Genomic DNA, 23885 nt, shown 5'->3' on the forward strand with positions numbered 1-23885 from the left:
ACACATTATATCTCAATACTTATGGCTATTCTCCCTTATTTTACAAGGTTTACCATGAAGAGGGGGGATGCCGACAACTGGAATTCTGGCTGGAAAAGGAGCAAACGTTGGAAACCTATTCTGCACAACTCCAAAAGACCTGAGACTCCATGAAACAACTTTTTAGATTTAATAAGATTTTTTGGACAAAAGAAATAGGCCAGGGGGCCCACACCCTGTCCAGGAGAGAGGGGGGCGCCCCCCTGTAGGGCGCGCCCTCCTATCTCCTAGGCCCCCTGGTGGGCTTCCGGCTCCCATCTTCTGCTATATGAAGTGTTTTCCCCTGGAAAAAATTGTGGGCAAGCTTACGGGACGAAACTCCGCCGTCACGAGGAACCTTGGCGGAATCAATCTAGGGCTCTGGCGGAGCTGTTCTACCGGGGACACTTCCCTCCGGGAGGGGGAAATCATCACCAACGTCATCACCAACGATCCTCTCATCAGGAGGGGGTCAATCTACATCAACATCTTCACCAGCACCATCTCCTCTCAAAACCCTAGTTCATCTCTTGTATCCAATCTTGTATCAAAACCACAAATTGGTACCTGTGGGTTGCTAGTAGTGTTGATTACTCCTTGTAGTTGATGCTATTTGGTTTACTTGGTGGAAGATCATATGTTCAGATCCTTTATGCATATTATTACCCCTCTGATTATGAACATGAATATGCTTTGTGAGTAGTTACGTTTGTTCCTGAGGACATGGGTGAAGTCTTGCTATTAGTAGTCATGTGAATTTGGTATTCGTTCGATATTTTGATGAGATGTATGTTGTCTCTCCTCTAGTGGTGTTATGTGAACGTCGACTACATGACACTTCACCATTATTTGGGCCTAGAGGAAGGCATAGGGAAGTAATAAGTAGATGATGGGTTGCTAGAGTGACAGAAGCTTAAACCCTAGTTTATGCGTTGCTTCGTTAGGGGTTGATATGGACCCATATGTTTAATGTTGTGGTTAGGTTTACCTTAATACTCCTTTTTGTAGTTGCGGATGCTTGCAATAGGGGTTAATCATAAGTGGGATGCTTGTCCATGTTAGGGCAGTACCCAAGTGCCGGTCCACCCACATATCAAATTATCAAAGTACCGAACGCGAATCTTATGAACGTGATGAAAACTAGCTTGACGATAATTCCCAATGTGTCCTCGGGAGCTCCTTCTTCATTATTAGAGTTTGTCCAGGCTTATCCTTTGCTACATAAAGGATTGGGCCACCTTGCTGCACTTTATTTACTTTATTTACTTTTTGCTCGTTACTATTTATCTTATCACAAAACTATCTATCACCTACTATTTCAGTGCTTGCAGAGAAAACCTTACTGAAAACCGCTTATCATTTCCTTCTGCTCCTCGTTGGGTTCGACACTCTTACTTATCGAAAGGACTACGATAGATCCCCTATACTTGTGGGTCATCAAGACTCTTTTCTGGCGCCGTTGCCGGGGAGCGTAGCGCTCTTGGTGAGTGGAACTTGGTAAGGAAACATTTATATAGTGTGCTGAAATTTTCTGTTACTTGTCACTATGGAAACTAATCCTTTGAGGGGCTTGTTTGGGGTATCTTCACCCCAACCAGAAGAGCCAAAGAGATGCTCCTCAACCTACTGAACCTTATGAAAATATTCACTTTGAGATTCCTTCGGGTATGATAGAGAAACTGCTAGCTAATCCTTTTGCAGGAGACGGAACATTGCATCCCGACTTACACCTTATCTTTGTGGATGAAGTTTGTGGATTATTTAAGCTTGCAGGTATTCCCGATGATGTTGTCAAAAGGAAGGTCTTCCCTTTATCTTTGAAGGGAGATGCAATGACATGGTATAGGCTATGTGATGATACGAGATATTGGAACTATAAGCGATTGAAGTTGGAATTTCACTAGAAGTTCTATCCTATGCATCTTGTTCATCGTGATCGTAATTACATATATAATTTCTGGCCTCGTGAAGGATAAAGCATCGCTCAAGCTTGGGGGAGGCTTAAGTCAATGTTATATTCATGCCCCAATCATGAGCTCTCTCGGGAAATGATTATTCAGAATTTTTATGCTCGGCTTTCTCTTGATAATCGCAACCTGCTCGATACTTCCTATGCTGGTTCCTATATGCTGAAGACTATTGATTTCAAATGGTACTTATTGGAAAGAATTAAACGCAACTCTGAAGATTGGGGTTCCGACGATGGTAAGGAGTCAGGTATGACACCTAAGTTCGATTGTGTTAAATCTTTTATGGATACCGATGCTTTCCGTGGATTTAGCTCTAAGTATGGACTTGACTCTGAGATAGTAGCTACTTTTTGTGAAACTTTTGCTACTCACGTTGATCTCCCTAAAGAGAAGTGGTTTAAATATAATCCTCCTGTTGAAGTTAAAGTAGTTGCACCTATTACAGTCGAAGAGAAGACTATTAAATATAGTGATCCCATTATTCCTCCTTTTCCTGTTAGGATAAAAGATCATGTCAAAGCTTCGACTGTTGTCCGTAAGAGTAATACTAGGACCTATACACCTCCTGAGCAAATTAATGTTGAACCTGGTATTGCTATGATTAAAGATCTTTTGGATGAGGACTTAGATGGGCATGTTATTTCTTTTTGTGGTGAAACTGCTAATATTGCTAGACCCGATACTAAGACACGTAGACCTGTTGTAGGCACGCCTGTTATTTCTGTTAAAATAGGAGATCATTGTTATCACAGTTTATGTGATATGGGTGCTAGTGCTAATGTGATACCTTATGATCTTTATAAAGAAATTATGCACGATATTGCACCTGTTGAATTAGAAGACATTGATGTTACTATTAAGCTTGCTAATAGGGACACCATTAAACCTATTGGGATTGTTAGAGATGTTGAAGTCTTGTGTGGGAAGATTAAATACCCTGCTGATTTTCTTGTTCTTGGTTCCCCACAAGATGATTTTTGTCCCATTATTTTTGGTAGACCCTTCTTGAATACTGCTAGTGCTAAGATTAATTGTGAAAAGAATATTGTCACTGTTGGCATAGATGGTATGTCTCATGAGTTTAATTTTGCTAAGTTTAGTAGACAACCTCGTGAAAGGGAACCACCTAGTAAGGATGAAAACGGTCTTGCTTCCATTGCTGTTCCACCAACTGATCCATTAGAACAATATTTGCTAGACCATGAAAACGATATGTTTGTGAAGGAAAGGGAAGAAATAGATGAAGTGTTCCTTAAACAAGAACCTATGCTGAAACATAACCTTCCCGTTGAAATTCTTGGGGATCCCCCTCCACCCAAGGGTGATCCCGTGTTTGAACTCAAACCCTTACCTGATAATCTTAAGTATGCTTATCTTGATGAAAAAGAAATATATCCTGTTATTATTAGTGCTAACCTTTCAGAGAAAGAAGAAGAAAGATTATTGAAAACTCTGAAGAAGCACCGAGCTGCTATTGCATATACTCTGGATGATCTTAAGGGCATTAGTCCCACATTATGTCAACACAAAATTTCAGTGGAGAAAGATGCCAAACCAGTTAGAGATCCTCAAAGACGATTAAATCCCAAAATGAAGGAAGTGGTAAGAAAGGAGATACTAAAACTCCTTGAGGCAGGTATTATTTATCCCGTTGCTGATAGTGAATGGGTAAGCCCTGTCCATTGTGTCCCTAAAAAGGGAGGTATTACCGTTGTTCCTAATGATAAAGATGAATTGATCCCGCAAAGAATTATTACAGGTTATAGGATGGTAATTGATTTCCGTAAGTTAAATAAAGCTACTAAGAAAGATCATTACCCTTTACCTTTTATTGATCAAATGCTAGAAAGGCTATCCAAACACACACATTTTTGCTTTCTAGATGGTTATTCTGGCTTCTCTCAGATACCTGTATCAGCGGGGGATCAATCTAAAACTACTTTTACTTGCCCTTTTGGTACTTTTGCTTATAGACGTATGCCTTTTGGTTTATGTAATGCACCTGCTACCTTTCAAAGATGCATGATGGCTATATTTTCTGATTTTTGTGAAAAGATTTGTGAGGTATTCATGGATGACTTCTCCGTCTATGGATCCTCTTTTGATGATTGTTTGAGCAACCTTGATCGAGTTTTGCAGAGATGCGAAGACACTAGTCTCGTCCTGAATTGGGAAAAGTGTCACTTTATGGTTAATGAAGGCATTGTCTTGGGGCACAAGATCTCCGAGAGAGGTATTGAAGTTGATAAAGCCAAAGTTGATGCTATTGAAAAGATGCCATGTCCCAAGGACATAAAAGGTATAAGAAGTTTCCTTGGTCATGCCGGTTTTTATAGGAGGTTCATTAAGGACTTTTCTAAAATCTCTAGGCCTCTGACTAATTTATTGCAAAAAGATATTCCTTTTGTCTTTGATGATGATTGTGTAGAAGCATTTGAAACACTTAAGAAAGCTTTGATCACTGCACCTATTGTTCAGCCACCTGATTGGAATTTACCTTTTGAAATTATGTGCGATGCTAGTGATTATGCTGTAGGTGCTGTTTTAGGGCAAAGAGTCGATAAGAAATTGAATGTTATCCATTATGCTAGCAAGACTCTTGATACTGCCCAGAGAAATTATGCTACTACTGAAAAAGAATTCTTAGCAGTTGTGTTTGCATGTGATAAGTTTAGACCTTATATTGTTGATTCCAAAGTTACTATTCACACTGATCATGCTGCTATTAAATATCTTATGGAAAAGAAAGATGCTAAGCCTAGACTCATTAGATGGGTTCTCTTGCTCCAAGAATTTGACTTGCATATTATTGATAGAAAGGGAGCTGAGAACCCCGTTGCAGACAACTTGTCTAGGTTAGAGAATGTTCTTGATGACCCACTGCCTATTAATGATAGTTTTCCTGATGAACAATTAGCGGTTGTCAATGCTTCTTGTACTGCTCCTTGGTATGCTGATTATGCTAATTACATTGTTGCTAAATATATACCGCCTAGTTTCACATACCAGCAAAAGAAAAAGTTCTTTTATGATTTAAGACATTACTTCTGGGATGATCCACACCTTTATAAAGAAGGAGTAGATGGTATTATTAGACGTTGTGTGCCTGAGCATGAACAGGAACAGATCCTACGCAAGTGTCACTCTGAATCCTATGGAGGACACCACGCTGGAGATAGAACTGCACACAAGGTACTACAATCTGGTTTTTATTAGCCTACTCTTTTCAAAGATGCTCGTAAGTTTGTCGTATCTTGTGATGAATGTCAAAGAATAGGTAACATTAGTAGACGTCAAGAAATGCCTATGAATTATTCTCTTGTTATTGAACCATTTGATGTTTGGGGCTTTGATTATATGGGACCTTTTCCTGCCTCTAATGGTTATACACATATTTTAGTTGCTGTTGATTACGTTACTAAGTGGGTAGAAGCTATTCCAACTAGTAGTGCTGATCATAACACTTCTATTAAAATGCTTAAAGAAGTTATTTTTCCGAGGTTTGGAGTCCCTAGATATCTTATGACTGATGGTGGTTCACACTTTATTCATGGTGCTTTCCGTAAGATGCTCGCTAAGTATGATGTCAATCATAGAATCGCATCTCCTTACCACCCGCAATCTGGTGGTCAAGTAGAGTTGAGAATAGAGAGCTCAAATTAATTTTTCAAAAGACTGTGAATAGATCTAGAAAGAATTGGTCCAAAAAACTTGATGATGCATTATGGGCCTATAGAACTGCATACAAAAATCCTATGGGTATGTCTCCATATAAGATGGTTTATGGAAAAGCATGTCATTTACCTCTTGAACTTGAACATAAAGCATATTGGGCTATTAAAGAGCTCAATTATGACTTCAAACTTGCCGGTGAGAAGAGGTTGTTTGATATTAGCTCCCTTGATGAATGGAGAACCCAAGCATATGAGAATGCCAAGCTTTTCAAAGAAAAAGTCAAACGCTGGCATGATAAGAGGATACAGAAGCGTGAGTTTAACGCAGGAGATTATGTGTTATTGTTCAACTCTCGTTTAAGATTTTTTGCAGGAAAACTTCTCTCAAAATGGGAAGGTCCCTACGTTATCGAGGAGGTCTATCGTTCTGGTGCTACAAAAATCAACAACTTCGAAGGCACAAACCCGAGGGTGGTAAATGGTCAAAGAATTAAACATTATATTTCAGGTAATCCTATCAATGTTGAAACTAATATTATTGAAACCATAACCCTTGAGGAATACATAAGAGACACTTTCCAGAATGTTCCAGACTCCGAAAAGGCATAGGTACGTGGTACGGTAAGTAAACCGACTCCAAAACAACTCTAATGGAAATTTTTATCAGTTTTGGATTATTTAAAGACTTTAGGAAGAAAGAAGTAGTCCGAAAGGGGCACGAGGCTCCCATGAGAGAGGAGGGCGCGCCCCCCTGTAGGGCGTGCCCCCCTGTCTCGTGGGCACCTCGTGTGCCTCCCGGACTCTGTTTTCTTGTATGTTACGTATTTTGGTCGGTAAAAATTCATTATATATACTCCCGAAGGTTTTGACCACCGTATCACGCAAATATCCTCTGTTTTCGTTTCGAGCTATTTCTGTTTCAGATCTAGAGCATCATGTCGTCTCCAAGCGCTCCCAAGGACAAGTTTTTCGAGAGGGTTATCAACCCCTATCTTGCGGAGGTGCTGCATCACCCTCAAACCATTGAGATGCGTGAGGGGGTGTTGCACATCCGCGATGTGGAGGGACCAAGGCGTACCAGGAGCGTGGAGACAAAGCTCGAAGCTATGGAGCAAGAAGTTTTCAAGTGTCAAGGGATGGTGGAGCGTGGACTCAACGCCAACCAGATGATGATCACGGAGTTCACCAACAACCACAAGCTGGATGCCAAAGTCATTGGGGAGACCATCTTCAAGCTTCAAGAGAAAATCGAGCACCTCCAAGCCCAGATTTATGACCTGCAAAACCAGAACTGTGAGTATGAATATAGATTCAAAAGGATGAGTTTGGCTGCAGATTTAAGGATCCCGGAGACTCGATCATCCTTTTATGATGGAGAGCCTATGCCTTGGAAGACGGACGACAAGCCTGCATCATCAACAACTCCTACTTCACCACCTCCGAAGAAATAATCACATGGGTATGGGCACTCCCCTTGGCAACTGCCAAGCTTGGGGGAGGTGCCCCGGTATCGTATCACCATCACACTCCTATCTTTACCGCTTTATTTAGTTCGATCCTTTTAGTAGTATCTTGATCTATTAGTTCGAAGTTTTGATATCAAGTAGTTTTGAGTTTTCTTTGTGATCTCTTTATGTAATCGAGTCCGTGTGCTATCTATAATAAAGATTAGTGTTGAGTCAAGGGCTTTGCTATGTTGCTATGATCTTGAGAAAGTAGAAAGAACAAAAGAGTTCATATTGATCTTATGGATAGTGATAACTTCACACATAGAAAGTATGAGGCATAAAAATTGTTGAGAGTTGATGAACGTAGCCTTGGTCATCGTTGCAATTAATAGGAAGTAATAAGGAAAGAGGGGTTCACATATAAATATATTATCTTGGACATCTTTTATGATTGTGAAGCACTCATTAAGTATGACATGCTAAAAGAGTTGATGTTGGACAAGGAAGACAACGTAATGGTTTATGTTTTCCGACATCTCAGTTAAAGTATATTGTCATTGACCTTCCAAACATGTTGAGCTTGCCTTTCCCCCTCATGCTAGCAAATTCTTGCACCAAGTAGAGATACTACTTGTGCTTCCAAATATCCTTAAACCCAGTTTTGCCATGAGAGTCCACCATACCTACCTATGGATTGAGTAAGATCCTTCAAGTAAGTTGTCATCGGTGCAAGCAATAAAAATTGCTCTCTAAATATGTATGACTTATTAGTGCAGAGAAAATAAACTTTGTACAAACTTGTTGTGGAAGTAATAAAAGCGACGGACTGCATAATAAAGGTCCACATACAAGGGGCAATATAAAGTGACGTTCTTTTGCACTAAGACTTTATGCATCAACCCTAAACGCGCATGACAGCCTCTGCTTCCCTCTGCGAAGGGCCTATCTTTTACTTTATGCTTTACTTTATGCTTGAGTCAAGGTGATCCTCACCTTTACCTTTTTTCCTTTTATCCTTTGGCAAGCTCCTCATGCTTGAAAGATCATGATTCATATATCCAATTGGATGTAAGTTGGCATAGGCTATTATTGTTGACATCACCTAAAGGTGAATATGTTGGGAGGCAACACACAAGCCCCTATCTTTCTCAGTGTCCGGTTGAAACTCTATAACCACAAGTATTGCGTGAGTGTTAACAATTATAGGGGACTACGAGATAGTTGAGTATGTGAGCTTGTTGAAAAGCTCTATTATTGACTCTTTCTGATGTTACGATAAATTGCAATTGCTTCAATGACTGAGATTATAGTTTGTTAGTTCCCAATGAAGTTTTTGAACCATACTTGACATTGTGAATTGCTTATTACTTGAACATAGGAAATCATATGACAAAATCCATATATGTTGTTGTTATTAGAATGATCATGATGCCCTCATGTCCGTATTTTATTTTTATCGACACCTCTATCTCTAAACATGTGGACATATTTTCCGATTTCGGCTTCCGCTTGAGGACAAGAGAGGTCTAAGCTTGGGGGAGTTGATACGTTCATTTTGCATCATGCTTTTATGTCAATATTTATTGCATCATGGGCTGTTATTACACATTATATCTCAATACTTATGGCTATTCTCCCTTATTTTACAAGGTTTACCATGAAGAGGGGGGATGTCGGCAGCTGGAATTCTGGCTAGAAAAGGAGAAAACGTTGGAAACCTATTCTGCACAACTCCAAAAGACCTGAGACTCCATGAAACAACTTTTCAGATTTAATAAGATTTTTTGGGCAAAAGAAATAGGCCAGGGGGCCCACACCCTGTCCAGGAGACAGGGGGGCGCCCCCTGTAGGGCGCGCCCTCCTATCTCCTGGGGCCCCTGGTGGGTTCCGGCTCCCATCTTCTGCTATATGAAGGGTTTTCCCCAGGAAAAAATCGTGGGCAAGCTTACGGGACGAAACTCCGCCGTCACGAGGCGGAACCTTGGCGGAATCAATCTAGGGCTCTGGCGGAGCTGTTTTGCCGGGGACACTTCCCTCCAGGAGGGGGAAATCATCACCAACGTCATCACCCGCGATCCTCTCATCGGGAGGGGGTCAATCTACATCAACATCTTCACCAGCACCATCTCCTCTCAAAACCCTAGTTCATCTCTTGTATCCAATCTTGTATCAAAACCACAAATTGGTACCTATGGGTTGCTAGTAGTGTTGATTACTCCTTGTAGTTGATGCTATTTGGTTTACTTGGTGGAAGATCATATGTTCAGATCCTTTATGCATATTATTACCCCTCTGATTATGAACATGAATATGCTTTGTGAGTAGTTACGTTTGTTCCTGAGGACATGGGTGAAGTCTTGCTATTAGTAGTCAAGTGAATTTGGTATTCGTTCGATATTTTGATGAGATGTATGTTGTCTCTCCTCTAGTGGTGTTATGTGAACGTCGACTACATGACACTTCACCATTATTTGGGCCTAGAGGAAGGCATAGGGAAGTAATAAGGAGATGATGGGTTGCTAGAGTGACAGAAGCTTAAACCCTAGTTTATGCGTTGCTTCGTTAGGGGTTGATATGGACCAATATGTTTAATGTTGTGGTTAGGTTTACCTTAATACTCCTTTTTGTAGTTGTGGATGCTTGCAATAGGGCTTAATCATGAGTGGGATGCTTGTCCATGTTAGGGCAGTACCCAAGTACCGGTCCACCCACATATCACTTGCCTAAGGTCATCAGAAGGCGGTTGTACTATGCCTTTGAATCATTTTGTCAGGATCCAATCAATCTTGATCTTGTTAATCCGTCCAAAGTAGCTCCCTCAATCCGTCCTGAATTGACCCCCACCCCCTAGGAAAACGATCATCGGCCAAATCTGGAGTATGACTTCAAACTCCCGCAGCATGAGTTTGAACCCGAGTTTTCCGCCACTGGTAAGTACCAAAAAGATGAGTAGTGTGCATTGACATACTCCTACCTGATGTGTATGCATGGAGGGATTCGACATTGGCAGACTGTTTTTTCAGTTGCCACTTAGAGGTCAGTGCTAAGTCCATCCTTTGAATTGAGTTAATGCCCCCATCGATCCTGGATATTTAACATTCACATGTATATGAGGCTTGTACCTTTGCTAATTGGTTGGATGATGAATGGCACGGCATGGCTCGGAGTGTTATTGATGAAACTCAGCATGTTTTCTTCACATGGCACCAACATGTTGTGGTAAACTTTTTGTCCGATTTGCGAAGGCGCAAGCATTAACAACCAACAAAGTCATTTTGGAACAAGAGTCACCATGTTACAATCGGAAACAAAAGTATTACTGAAATCATGGGCGTTCTACTAACCATTTATGTGCCGCCATGTGTCCCCTCTTTTTATTGGCTAGGAGGTGTCGTGCGTGCTAGCTATATGAGTATGGGAGGCGTGCAAGCAGACACGTGCGCATGCTTCTCGGGAGGCAAGACCTTTGACCTCCATCCACCGCCCAATTCTCTCTCAACTTCTCCATTAATTGCGCCCGAGCCCATGTTTTATGGTGTGACTATGTCTCACTCGACTGAGATTTAAGAGAGAGAGAAAATTTTGAAAAGAAAATTTTGCACTGATCTTCATGTAAGATCTGACGGACATATATAGCATCGACTGAGACTTATAGCAAGACTGGTATAAATATAATGACGATGGCGGTGGATAATAATTGTCTTACATATTTAGGAAGATAATTAAAAATGCCACATGAGGCAACGCCCGGAATACACAAGGGCAAAAGAACAAGGAAGACACAGACAACGATCTGGGTCGCTACTCTCTACTTTCTTGATGCGTTGCTGCAGGGCACGGAGTTCCTCCAACACCTTTCTTCATCGCCTCCACGACTAGTTCTCACGGCGAGCGGCGATGATCTCTTTCATATCCTCAATATGTTGCTTGGCAGCATCCACGGATACTCCACCAGTCTTTCTTTCTCGATGCGGAGCATGTCATTCTCGTCCATAAGTTTCTTGACAATGACACCCGTCTTCTTCAACAAGGCAGTGGTCTCCTCATGCTGGTTTGACCTTACGGCGATCTTTGCCCTCAGCAGGTCACGCTCGGTGTGGAACTTCTCCTTGTCCTCCTTAGTCCCCGGATGACGCCGTTAGCATTTTCAAACAAGGCATTCATCTCGTCCTGCAGCTTCACCCAACCGGGATCCGATCCATCGGGTTATCGAGCATAGCACGCATGCGCCTGTGAGAGTCCTTGCCAACACGCGAGAGATCTTCCCAGGCCGCCGCGGTGCGGGAGGACCTCTTTGCTGCATCCGCGACACAGTGAGATATCTTTGTTGCTTCCGCGGCGCGGTCGGACCAGTCTGCTGCTTTGACGGTGCGGCGGGACCTCTGTGCTACTTCGGCGGCGCGGAGGGACCTCTGTGCTGCTACGGCGGCGCGGCGGCACATATCGGCTTCTTTTGCGATGAGGCAAGACATCTCTTGTGTTTTCGCTTCCATGCTCGCCTCTCCTTGATAGTAATTTCTCGACCCAGAACTCATGCAGGCCATGGCAGATGCAAAGGAACGACGATGAAAGACTTGTTTGTTTTTGTTGATGAGGAATTGAGGAGGAATGTGCAGTCATCTTGGAGTTGATAGTATTTATAACCGAGTAATACGCTGTTAAGTGGGAAACCGTTTAGGTTTTGATCGGTGTCAACAGGTTTGCAGTTAAATATAGCATGGTAATTTGGAATGTGACGGGAAGCAAGCTCACAATTTATTGACGGTTCTAGTTTCGAAGTGCGGCACGATCCCGGATGGCGTAACATGGGCACGCGTTCTAGGATGCGTATGTGGCGTTTGCACCATAGGATGCACCGCGATCGGTGGTGTCAACGCACAACTTGTTCCATCAACCGTGCGCGCGCGTTATTACCATCACGCACGCTTTTTATTTAAAGTGTGTGCCCGTCTAGCGCACACACCTTGATCTGTCTGACCGTTTCTATTTGTTGTGCCTAATCGCAAACAATTTATCTGTGTGAAGTGTATGTCATCTATCGCACACACCTTGATCTGGCTGACCGTTTTTGTCGTGTTGCCTAATCGAAAATAGCTTATCCGAGTGAACTATATGCCTTATATCGCATACACATTGATCTGGCTGCCCATTTTTGTTATGTTGCCTAATCACAAACAATTCATCCGAGTGATCTGTATGCTGTATATCACACAAATCTTCATTGGTTGACCGTTTCTACTGTTATGCTCATCACAAACAGTTTATTCGAGTGAACTGTATGCCACGCATCGCGCGCGCAACTATAACTGAATTGTGTTTGATGTCTCCGCCATCGCAAACGTTTTGTATCTTTTTGATAGCTTTATTACATCACCATTTGCGATTAATGCATTGCGCACAGTTTCGCCGAAGGGTCACTAATTATAGTGTCACGTTAGCAGCATCCTGTAGTAGTGTAAGTTGCCTGGGCCTCACCTGTCATAAGTTGCCTTAGCCCCAAATGTGAGGATTTTAACGTGTCGCCGATGTGGGGAGAGAGAGTGGCCCGACCCCACCTCTCAGGATAACACGCAACCTCACATGTCATGAGTTTCCTTGGCCCCACTTGTCATGATATTAAAGCGTCACCACTCTGGGCGAAAGAGTGGCTCGACTCCACCTGTCAGGAGATAACGATCAAAGGCTTTAACTAGACGGCAGTGCTTCGTTTGAGTTTTTGTGAGTAGGTGGAAGAGGAGGGGAAATGTGAGCAACGTTAGTTGCCTGGGCTAAAATCATTGTTGAGGAAATCGTTAACTGATAGTTGCTCGGTCGGCTTGGGACTAGTGATTAATTGTTGAATCGGCCTATTAACTTAATTAATTGGTCGACCATTAATCGGTAGATTAAACAGAATTGCAAACATATATCTAGTTTTCTATGTATTATACCATACGCTCAGCTCAACTATGTAATATACCAAAATATGCTACTGGTCGGTCGAACCCTAACTATTGAGGAGCAAGAGGGGGATGGGAGGGTTACAGGGAAAAAAATTTGGGCTTTATTGCCCACAAGCTAATGGGTCAGCAATAATTAATCGGCCTAACAACCGATTAATCGGTCTAACTGGCCAATTAATCGTCCTGACAAGTTAACACGATGAATAGGTGCTATTCGAATCGGTCACCCTACGAGTAGCGATTAACTGGTCCATTAACTGATTAATCAAACGAATTCTTGAATAGTGACTAAAACTGAGAATAACTAAGCAACCAAAGGACACGAAAATGGAAATCCCTTTAGATATACTTCCTCCTTTCCGGTTTGAAGGGCTAAGCTCAAAAATCGCTTGAACCAAGATAGATGGTGAGTGATGGAGTAAATTATGTAGGTTCCAAAATTAGCATGCTCGTTTAATAAGCATGCTTATTCTGCAAGTGTATGCATTTGGGACCACTAAATTAGCAAAAACGGCTACATGCACAAGTAAGCTTCCTATTAAGGCGCCTCGGAATTAAAAGGATGATGAAGAGAAATGAAAACGGGACCAACAAAATGAAATAACTAAAAATATGAGGGAGTGTCAATAAACGGGAAATGAGAGAGTAGATCTTAGCAAGACAACTCATATTTTTTTCTCACAAAATAATTTTTTTAGAACTACAAAATACATTAAATAAGGGCTGCTTTAACAGAATGGTGTGCGTACGTCAATCCCCCCCCCCTCCCCGAGCGACCAAGGGGGCAACCCTAGCCGCCGGCGCCTCAGGCCCCCCCCCCCGCCCCTCTTCTCCCCTCGCTGCCGCCGGTCCGCGGCGCCAGACAAAGCCCGGTAGGTGCTGGCATCGGCGGGGCCCCATCTCCTCCTCGCGCAAAGGCTCGGCGCAGGCGGGCGTCCTCGGGCGGCGACGTCGCGTTCATCCGGGGCGTGGCGGTGCGGGGGGAGGTCCGGCGGCGGTGCTGCGGTGCCTCCTCCTGCGCGTGGAGGGCCAGACACGACGGGGGCTACGGGATAACCTGGAGGTGACAGGGGCGACTTCGGTGTTGGATCCGCGAGTAGCAGGTAGAGCGGCGTTCCTTGCCTATGCGGCGGCGGCCAGATCCATGACCGGCATGGTGCTCTTCCCCTCGGTGGAGTCTATGCCTAGAGATGGGCGACGGAAGCCACGGATCTGGCGTCCCGTCCAGATCCGCCCCTGCGTGGCAACCGGTGGCGCGAGGAGGACCGGTGGGGGGCGGCTGGAGGCTCCCTGTCGGCATGCCGACGGCGGCTTTGGTCATGGCGAAGCTCCATTCGGTTTTAGTCAGCTGCGAGATCGGGGGGCCATGATCTCCGGTGAAAATCGCGCCGACTACGGCCATGGCGGATGATGGCGGCGTCTATGACGTCGTTCCCTTCTTGAGGCATAGTTGTTGTAGGTCATGGCGCCCCACTCGTGATGCTCCGGGAAAACCCTAGATCTAGGTCTACCAGATCGGACGATGATGGCACCTTCGATGCCATTGTCCCTCTTGGGGGGATCATTTTGGTGCACGTGCTGGTTGGAGGGACAAGAGGAGGTGCGGTGTTACATCTACCGCAAGGCCGACGGCGGATCCCGGCGGCATTGGCGCCGCGGAGGTTCGGCGATGAGCGCGCATTGGAGATGGTCTCACGTAGGAGGAGGAAGCTGTCTGGCATCATGGTGGCGTTGATGGCAGAGAGGCCTGGCAAGGTCGGTTCATCAGTTCTGCTCTGAGGATGGACCGAGGAAAGATGGAGGTGACGGCCCTTGCAGCGTGCGGTGCTCACTGGGAGTGTGCCAGACCGATGTGTGACCCACTCCAGGTAGTGGCTTGGATGGTACACCCGGCTTTAGATGTTAGGCTTTGGTGCGATGTCTGTTTGGTATTAGGCCCGGACATTCAGCACGCCTTCCTCAAGGGGATAGGAGTAGCAACAGTGTTGCCAAGATGATGGCTTCAGGCTTATTGATGCATCATTTTGTATGGTCTTTGTGAATAATTAATAATAGAAATGCATGCATCGTCCAGATACAGAGGCCGGGTACATCTTCATTTTCTAAAAATATATGCTGCAAGCTATGGCTCACACACCGGTCGTCTCTGATGGAGTTTCATCGTAAGTATAGCATTGCTCTTGTTTTTAATAAAACAGTAAGAGCATCTCCAGCCGTTCGGCCCCCCAGGGCGCCGAAAAAGAGCGGCCTGGGGGCGAGCCGGCGCTAGATCGGCCCCTGGAGTTCATTTTTCCCTAGCCACGCGCCCAGGCGCTGCCCCCAAGCCACTCCATATTCGAAAGACATCATTCCCGCTCAAAGAAAACAACAAACCGGCAATCATCGCAATAGTTCGGCGAGTCAGTGGCACAGTTCGGCGATCAAAATAAAAGGACACACAGTAGTTCACCATACAAAAAATGAAGGGCGCGGAAGGAGTACATCAAGCGTCGAGCTCAACCTCCGGCGGCGTGGTGGTCGGTGTACGCGGGCTGGAAGGAATCGGCGCGGCTTCTGGGCTGTTCGGCACATCTTCTGTGCTGGTGGGCGCGGTGGAGGCATCGTCGGTGGGGCTGGGCGTCGCGGAGGCATTGTCGGTGGGGTTGGGTGTCGCGAAGGCGGACACATCGTCGTCCCTGGTCTCGTAGTCATCATCAGCAGCCGTCGGGCTGGGCGGCAGCGTCGGCGTTGCCAGTATCTGGTTCAGGATGAGGCCGACCTGGAGCTTCTAGTCGCCGCTCTGGAGCATGTCAGCACCGCCCATCAAGAAGGCGAGGTCGTTGTTCCTCTTCTTGGCATCTTGAGCTTGGATTTTCGTGGCGGCGTTGGCGCGGAGGAAGTCGAGTTTGACGGCGCTGTTCGTTATCAAAACAGCCCACCTCGCCTCTGTTTTCTCCTCTCGCTCGGCGGGCTTAGTTTTGGCATCGGCGATGCAGTGCTCGATGGACTCTTGCACGCGCGCGGCAGCTGTCTCGGCGTATTTCGCCTTCTTGGCACCTTTTGTTGCCGTTCGGGCGTCCATCGGCCGCGGCCGCTGTCGGCGCGTCCAACTTGTACGTCTCTTTGGCCTTGGCGAGGGTGCGTTGGACGGCCGCCCATTTCTCGCACTTGTCGATCCGCTTGAAGACATGGAGGTACTTGAAGTCTGCGTCACTGTTGTCGTCGCGGAACATCGCGAACATGCGCAGCAACTGCGCCGAGAAAGAACGTTAGTCGGCCCCAGAGCGCGCACCAGGGCACATACAGGGCGCGCGCAAGGCGAAAGAGAGCGCATGCAGCGAAAAGGCAGCAACATGGACGGTGTGCGATACCTGATCCTCAACGCTGGTGCCCTCTCTAGGCGAGCCGCGACCTCCTCGACGATCCCATGCCATTTTTTGCACGCCCTTTGAATGAGCGACCAATGGTTCGCCATCCCCTTCGACACCCGCTTCATGTGCATACCAATGAAGTAGGGGTCGACGAGCTTCCGCTCGTCGAACTCAGCCTTGATGCGGTCCCAATACGTCTCGATGCTCTAATTCGTGCCGGTGACCGGGTCGAGGCAGACGACCTTCCACACTTCGGCGAGGCACTCTTCTTCCTTGGACGCCAATTTGATGCGTGGTTTGCCGGACTTGGCCTTCTTCTTCTTCTTCTTCTTCTTCTTCTTCTTCTTCTTCTTCTTCTTCTTCTTCTTCTTCTTCTTCTTCTTCTTCTTGCTTTTCCTCGCCGGCACCAGCGCCGGCTCCTCCTCCTCTTCCTCTTCCTCCTCCGGCTCTTCCCCGCCATAGTCGAGCTCATCGTCCACGTCGGCGAGGTCCTGCGGAGCAAACCCGGGGGAAGCGGCGGCCGCAGCCGAGCTGGCTGTGATGATGTCCTCCATGTCGGCCTTCATCGGGTCAGCGTCGCCAAGATGCGATGAGGAGGAGGCTTGTGAGGAGAGGCCGCGGCGGAGAGGCGGCGTCGGTGAGGCTGCATAGTCCGGCGGCGAGTACGTGTACGGCGGGTACTGCACGCCGGCGAATGCGGGTGAGGGCGTGCGCTGGAGGGGGCGCCCACGGGGGAAAGTAATGTTGGGGTTGAAGCCGCCATGGGCGTTCCCGTCGGCATAGCTCGGCGACTGCGTGCTCCATGGGTGCGGCGACGATGAGAACCCGGCCGGAGAGCCGATGCTTTGCTGGCTCCAGGGCGCGTACGAATGCCCGGGTGGATTCATCATCGCCGCGCGCGCCGCCTCCGCTTGTTCGGCCGCCGCGTGCTCCGCAGCCGCCGCGCGCGCCACCTCCGCTTGTTCGGCCGCCGCGTGCTCCGCAGCCGCCGCGCGCGCCGCCTCCGCTCGTTCGGCCGCCGTGCGCTCCCTGGCCTTCTGGGCCCTATTGCACCTGTCGGCGGTGACGGCTTCCCGCCGCTCCACATCCGCCTCCCACTCGGTGTTGGTCATGCCGGGGGGCTTGGATAGCAAAGCCCTAGGCTTCCTTTGCTTTGGCGGGGCGGCGGCGGCGGGATCCGTCGCGGCGCGCGGCATCACGTACTTCTTCGGCGGCATGGCGGGCGGAACGGCAGGGGTGGAGGCAGGGTTTGGCGGGAGGAATGGAGAAGAGAGGGGGGCGGGAGGAAACGACGGGAAAAAGTCTTCCAATCACCGACAGAGCGGCCCCACGCCTCTTTTCGCTTCCGCCGGCGCGCCCAGACGACACCCGGTGGCTTGGGTTCGGGGCGGGACCGCCGGCTCTGAATTTCGCCCAAACCGGCGCTAAACGAGATCCTGGGACGCGACTGGGCCGATTTTCGGCCACCGGCGCTAAAAATTCGCCGCGGTGGGGGGGGGGGCTGTTGGGGGCGCGGCTGGAGATGCTCTAAGATATACTGTACCGGAACTATTATATGTAACCATCTAGTACACTGCTATCATTAGATATAGCTTCCTTCAAGAAAATCATTAGATATAATGAACTGAAATTATTATAGGAGTATATAAGCATCTACAGTAATATCATTAGATATAGCTTCAGATATAATGAACTGGATCTACCGATCATATGACCAAATTTACCTTTGATCTATGCAAAAAAAGAAAAGGCGTGTATATCAATATGCATTTTGTGCTCGGAAAAATGCGGAACGGATTTGTTCGTTTTTTGCACACCAACCAAACCAATACGCCTTCCATCATCTAACCGGTCATGTGTTGCCCCGGCAACACCTGTCATAAGCTTCCTTGGCCCCACCTGTCATAAGTTGTGTCAACCCCATTTGTCATAAGTTGCCTCAGTCTCACCTGTCAGGATTTTAACGTGTCGCCGCTGCGGGGAGAGAGAGTGGCCCGACCTCACATGTCAGGATAACACGTGATCTCACATGTCATAAGTTACCTTGGCCCCACTTGTCATGATTCTAAAGGATCCCCACTCGGGGGGAGAGAGTGGCTCGACCCCACCTGTCAGGAGGTAACGACCAAAGGCTTTAACTGGACGGCAGTGCTCCGTTTGAGTTCAGGTGGAGGAGGAGGAGGGGGAAGGGGAAACGTGAGCAACGTTAGTTGCCTGGGCTAAAACTGAACATAACTAAGCAACCAAAGGGCACGAAAGTAGAAATCCCTTTAGATATACTCCCTCCTTTCCGGTTTAAAGAGCTAAGCTCAAAATTCTCTTTAACCAACATAGATGGTGAGTGGTGGAACAAATTTTGTAGGTTGCAAAATTAGCATGCTCACTTAAATAAACGTGCTTATTCTACAAGTGTATGCATTTGGGACCACTAAATTAGCAAAAACGGCTACATGCACAAGCTTCCTGTTAACGCGCCTTAGAATCTAAAAGGATGATGAAGAGGAATGAAAACGGGACTAACGAAATGAAATAACTAAAAAAATGAGGTAGTGTAAATAAACCGGAAATGAGAGAGTGGGATCTTAGCATCAAATTCAAGACAATTCATAATTTTTCTCTCACAAGTTAATTTTTTTAGAACTACAAAATACTTAAATAAATGCCGCTTTAACGGAAATGGTTTGCATACAACATTTTTTTGTGCGAAGCTTGTACGACCATACGCAGAATATATATGCTGCATGCTATGGCTCACACACCGATTGTCTCTGATGGAGTTTCATCGTAAGTATAGCATTGCTCTTGTTTTTAATAAAACAGTAAGATATACTGTACCGGAACTATTATAACATCGACAGTAATATCATTAGATATAGCTTCAGATATAATGAACTGGAACTACTGATTCATATGACCAAATTTACCTTTGATCTATGCAAAAAAAAAAAAGCGTGTATATCAATATGCATTTCGTGCTTGGAAAAATGCGGAACGGACTTTCGTTTTTTGCACACCAAACCAAACCAAACCAATACGCCTTCCATCATCTAACACGGTCAATTAAACAAAGAGTGCGAAATCCCTACTTCGTTGACTCTTTACTAACCCACCCCCAAAACAAAAACAAACAACGCACCCCTCTTCGGCTCTTCCCCGGCCCCATGGCCGCCGGCCTTCGCTTCTCTCCCCCTTCCTTCTCCTCCTCCGCACTATATAACCCCGCCCTTGCCTTCCCCTGTCATCCAAAACCCCGCGCCATTAGCACTGGCTCACGTACACGGGCTCCAAGAAACGCAGCACACGATCCAGAGAGAAGAACGCATCGTCGTCTCCCGCCCTGCCTGCTCTGTTTCAAGAAACAAGAAACAGGGGAGCCGAGCCGACCACGGCGGCAATGGGGGACGAGATGGAGGCGGCGGCGTGGGCGTGGGCATGGCGCGGCTGGCTGACGTGGCGCGCGGCGGCCGTGCTGCTGTCGGCGTGGCTGGCGCTGCACGTGGCGGCGCTGGTGGCGGACGCGCTGTGGTGGCGGCCGCGGCGGCTGGAGGCGCACTTCGCGGCGCAGGGCGTGCGCGGGCCGCCGTACCGGTTCCTGCTGGGTTCGGTGAAGGAGATGGTGGGGCTCATGGTGGAGGCCTCCTCCAAGCCCATGTCGCCGCCCACCTCCCACAACGCGCTCCCCCGCGTCCTCGCCTTCTACCACTACTGGCGGAAGATCTACGGTGCGTCCCTCCCTCCCTCCTCGCCGCCGCTCATGCATACATACGCACACACACGTATACGCATGTGTTGTGCAAGAATAGTATCTCAGCCAGCATCATCTGCCTGCGTCTCTGCTGGCTTAATTGCTCATCTTTTTGGGCGGTTTTGGTTGCATCTGCTTGTTGATCTGCTCCCTCCCTGTCCGATTTTCTGTTTGGCTCCTCTCTCTGTCTCTCTGCGCGTCTGTTTGTGACCAGGGCTCAGCTTTTGTCTCTTGTTGTCAGCTCACCTAGCTTATCTCTCTTTCGTTTGCGCATATGGGGTTTATGCCATTTACTTCGCTTCTTCCCCCTCACAGACACCTCTGTTTCCCCTCCCCCGATTGTTACTGCTGTGGTTCTTGCGTTGAATGGCAATTTCCATCTCCTTCTCGTCTTTTTCCTTCATTAATGGTTTTTGGTGACGATGCAGGTCCGACGTTCTTGATATGGTTCGGGCCGACGCCGCGGCTGACGGTAGCGGAGCCGGAGCTGATCCGGGAGATCTTCCTGACCCGCGCCGACGCCTTCGACCGCTACGAGGCGCACCCCGTCGTGCGCCAGCTCGAGGGGGACGGCCTCGTCAGCCTCCACGGGGACAAGTGGGCGCTCCACCGCCGCGTCCTCGGCGACGCCTTCTACCCCGACAACCTCAACGTACGAACGCCGTGCTGCTCCCCTGTTTTCTTCTTCTTCGTGGCCGCGCTGGCGGTGCGTGCGACGGTTGGATCAACGGATGGCTGACGGGGACGTGGTTCGGTTTTGCAGCGCCTGGTGCCGCACGTCGGCAAGTCCGTGGCCGCGCTGGCGGAGAAGTGGCGAGAGATGGCGGCGGCCGACGGCAGCGGCGAGGTGGAAGTAGACGTGGCGGAGTGGTTCCAGGAGGTGACGGAGGAGGCCATCACGCGCGCCACCTTCGGCGGCAGCTACAACGACGGCCGCGTGGTGTTCGGCATGCAGAGCCAGCTGATGGCCTTCGCCTCCGAGGCGTTCCGCAAGGTCTTCGTCCCAGGCTACCGGTTCATGCCGACCAAGAAGAACTGGCTGTCGTGGAAGCTGGACAGGGGTATCCGGCGGAACCTGACCAGGCTCATCGGCCGGCGCAGCGACGAGGCGGCCGCCGCCGTGAAAGCCGCCGAGGGTGAGAAGGCCGACACCGGGAGCTTCCGCGACTTGCTCGGGCTGATGATCAATGCCAGCCAGAGGAGGACGCGGGCGCCGGCGGCGAAGGCGATCCCGGTACATGACATGGTGGAGGAGTGCAAGACGTTCTTCTTCGCCGGGAAGCAGACGACGACGAACCTACTGACGTGGGCTACCGTGCTCCTCGCCATGCACCCAGAGTGGCAAGAGCGCGCCCGGCGCGAGGTCCTGGACGTGTGCGGCTCCGACGACCCCTCCAAGGAGCACCTCCCCAGGCTGAAAACGGTACGTCCTCTCCTCTCCCAGCACAGAGCACAGCTCTGCCGCCTCGATTCCGATTTGTTTCCATCTGCAGGAGAAATTTCAAACCCGCCGCAGAAGGGTATTTCGGTCATTTCATAAAAGCGCTGACACACGGTGCATGTTCCATGTGTTTTCTCAACGACAGCTGGGCATGATCATAAACGAGACGCTCCGGCTGTACCCGCCGGCGGTGGCAACGATCCGGCGCGCAAAGGCCGACGTGCGGCTCTCGGACGGGTGCATGATCCCGCGCGACATGGAGCTGCTCATCCCGATCATGGCCATCCACCACGACGCTCGGTACTGGGGCCAGGACGCGGCGCAGTTCAACCCGGCGCGGTTCGCCAACGGGGCGGCCAGGGCGGCGAAGCACCCGCTGGCCTTCATACCCTTCGGGCTCGGGTCCCGGATGTGCGTCGGCCAGAACCTGGCGCGCCTGGAGGCCAAGCTCACCATGGCCATCCTCCTGCAGCGGTTCGAGATCCGGACGTCCCCCAACTACGTGCACGCGCCGACGGTGCTGATGCTCCTCTACCCGCAGTACGGGGCGCCGTTGATCTTCCGGCCGCTCGCATCACAGCCGTCGGCGGATTCTACTACGTGCTCCTGTCCGAGACCCGAATTCTTGTGTCAAAACTGACTAGACTAGAAAACAAGAAGGGCAGGAAGAGCTGTGGGTCACCATGGATGGACATTGAGCCGCTGCCGCTGGAACGAAAATCATCATAGGACAAGGCCAGGCCAGGATGACCCAAACGCCCCTCGCCCCTGTAGTAGTGTACATATGTGAGTCCAAGTGATAGAAAGAGCCAAGAATCACTAACTTTTTGTCCTGGCCTGTGTGTGGGCTGGGACCCGCCAGGTTGCCAAAAATGCCCTCCTTAACAGACCGGATCAGGCCAGCCTTTTTTAAGATTTGATGGCACACAGGAGAAAGGGCCCCACCTCTCCTCCTTTCTTCTTGTTGTGTTGCCCATGGCTTCTGGTGTATGTATTTGTACACATGTTTAATCCGTCATCATCATCATCGCACATCGGGAAAAAAACAGGTGTCATGTTTATAATTTCCTTGGAACCCTGTGTCTACCTTACGCGCGGCATTCTCTTCCTTTTACCGGTCTCTCCACTGTGTGGTCGGTGATCCTGCCTCCATTATACAAAGAAAAGAAGAAAGAAGTTGCCTAATTAACAATCCTGGTCCTGTCTAATGACTCGCTTTTTGTTAAAGAAAAAGTCTAAAGAAAGTAGGAAATCCAAGCAAATTCAAAGCCAAGCAGAGGAGTCTAGTTTTGTGCTTGTGCGGCCCACAGAACATTCATACGAAAACCAGATACTAGGATTTAGTATTTGTCAAGGAACAGAGGCTGAATCGAGAGTGGACATTTGGGGTGGGGCCGGCAGCCAAATCCCGGTGGGCACAGCCAGGGGAGCTAGCTGTCACTGCCGCAAGGAGCATTCCCAACGGTTACGCAAACGGACAACGGAGGAAATAGTACTGCGTGGCTGGGCCGGAGGGAGAGGCACGCTGCAGCAGCTCTCTCTCGTGCTGCCCACCGGAAGAAACGGTGAGCGTCTGTGGGTTTTTACCGGCCCGACCCATGCGGCCATGCCAAACCCCCCGTACCTGATTCGCGAGCTGAGCAGTTCTGCGCCCCGCGCAGTGGGAACGTGTGCGCTGAGTTTTTTTTTCTTTAGAGAAGATGGTGTGCGCTGAGTTAGGCGAGCTACTGCGTTGAGATAGATTTACCAGCAACGCGTATTAGACCTTTTATTAGGTGCATTTGTCGCCATCGACGTCCTTGTTGTGGATTCGAAGGATATACACGCGATTTAGACTGCGTTCGGTATCAAGGTAGATTATGATAATTCAGTTTTCCAACCAGCACGTCCAACAAAGTTGGTCACTAAAACAAGAGCCAAGACGTCATTACGATGCTTCATTTGTTCTTACTTAGAATGCTGGGATTTCATAATGTCATTTGTATGTGGATTGCCCAATGAGTCATTGAGTAAAGAAACGGGAAGGCTATTATGTCTAAACGCGGATTTTTGCACTGTGCATATTTGGTCCAGTTTTTATGAAGTTGCTCTCCGATGACCAGTGGGTTCAATAGAAAATAAATGGAAATGTGGCCCAGCTCCCTCCTACTCCCGCCGTCGGCCACCGGCTGCCAAAGTTGATGTCGTTGTAGCATGGATCCTGCTCATGTCACTATGCCACCACATTTTATACTACCCAACGCTATCGCCGTGCATATATCATGTCCCTTTGTAAGGGCATCTCCAACACCGAATCG

At 48.2% G+C, this 23885-nt stretch overlaps 1 protein-coding gene across 1 annotated transcript; it reads left to right on the forward strand.

The window, feature by feature from the left end:
* The first annotated feature begins 19645 nt into the window (after positions 1-19645).
* Positions 19646-22550, forward strand: LOC123134069 (cytochrome P450 734A2). The gene is made up of 4 exons (XM_044553418.1): positions 19646-20124; positions 20576-20799; positions 20911-21570; positions 21734-22550. Exons 1-4 carry the CDS (start codon positions 19797-19799, stop codon positions 22226-22228), a joined length of 1707 nt encoding a protein of 568 aa, XP_044409353.1. The 5' UTR covers positions 19646-19796; the 3' UTR covers positions 22229-22550.
* Positions 22551-23885: the final 1335 nt, after the last annotated feature.

Source organism: Triticum aestivum, chromosome 6B, assembly GCF_018294505.1.
Source record: "Triticum aestivum cultivar Chinese Spring chromosome 6B, IWGSC CS RefSeq v2.1, whole genome shotgun sequence".
NCBI lineage: Eukaryota > Viridiplantae > Streptophyta > Magnoliopsida > Poales > Poaceae > Triticum > Triticum aestivum.

Bases quoted from the DNA above. Each gene is read 5' to 3' on its own strand.
- LOC123134069 (XM_044553418.1), top strand. From the start codon at position 19,797: ATGGGGGACGAGATGGAGGCGGCGGCGTGGGCGTGGGCATGGCGCGGC. The intron at 20,125-20,575 runs GTGCGTCCCTCC...GTGACGATGCAG, and splicing joins CTACTGGCGGAAGATCTACG to GTCCGACGTTCTTGATATGG. The intron at 21,571-21,733 runs GTACGTCCTCTC...TCTCAACGACAG, and splicing joins ACCTCCCCAGGCTGAAAACG to CTGGGCATGATCATAAACGA.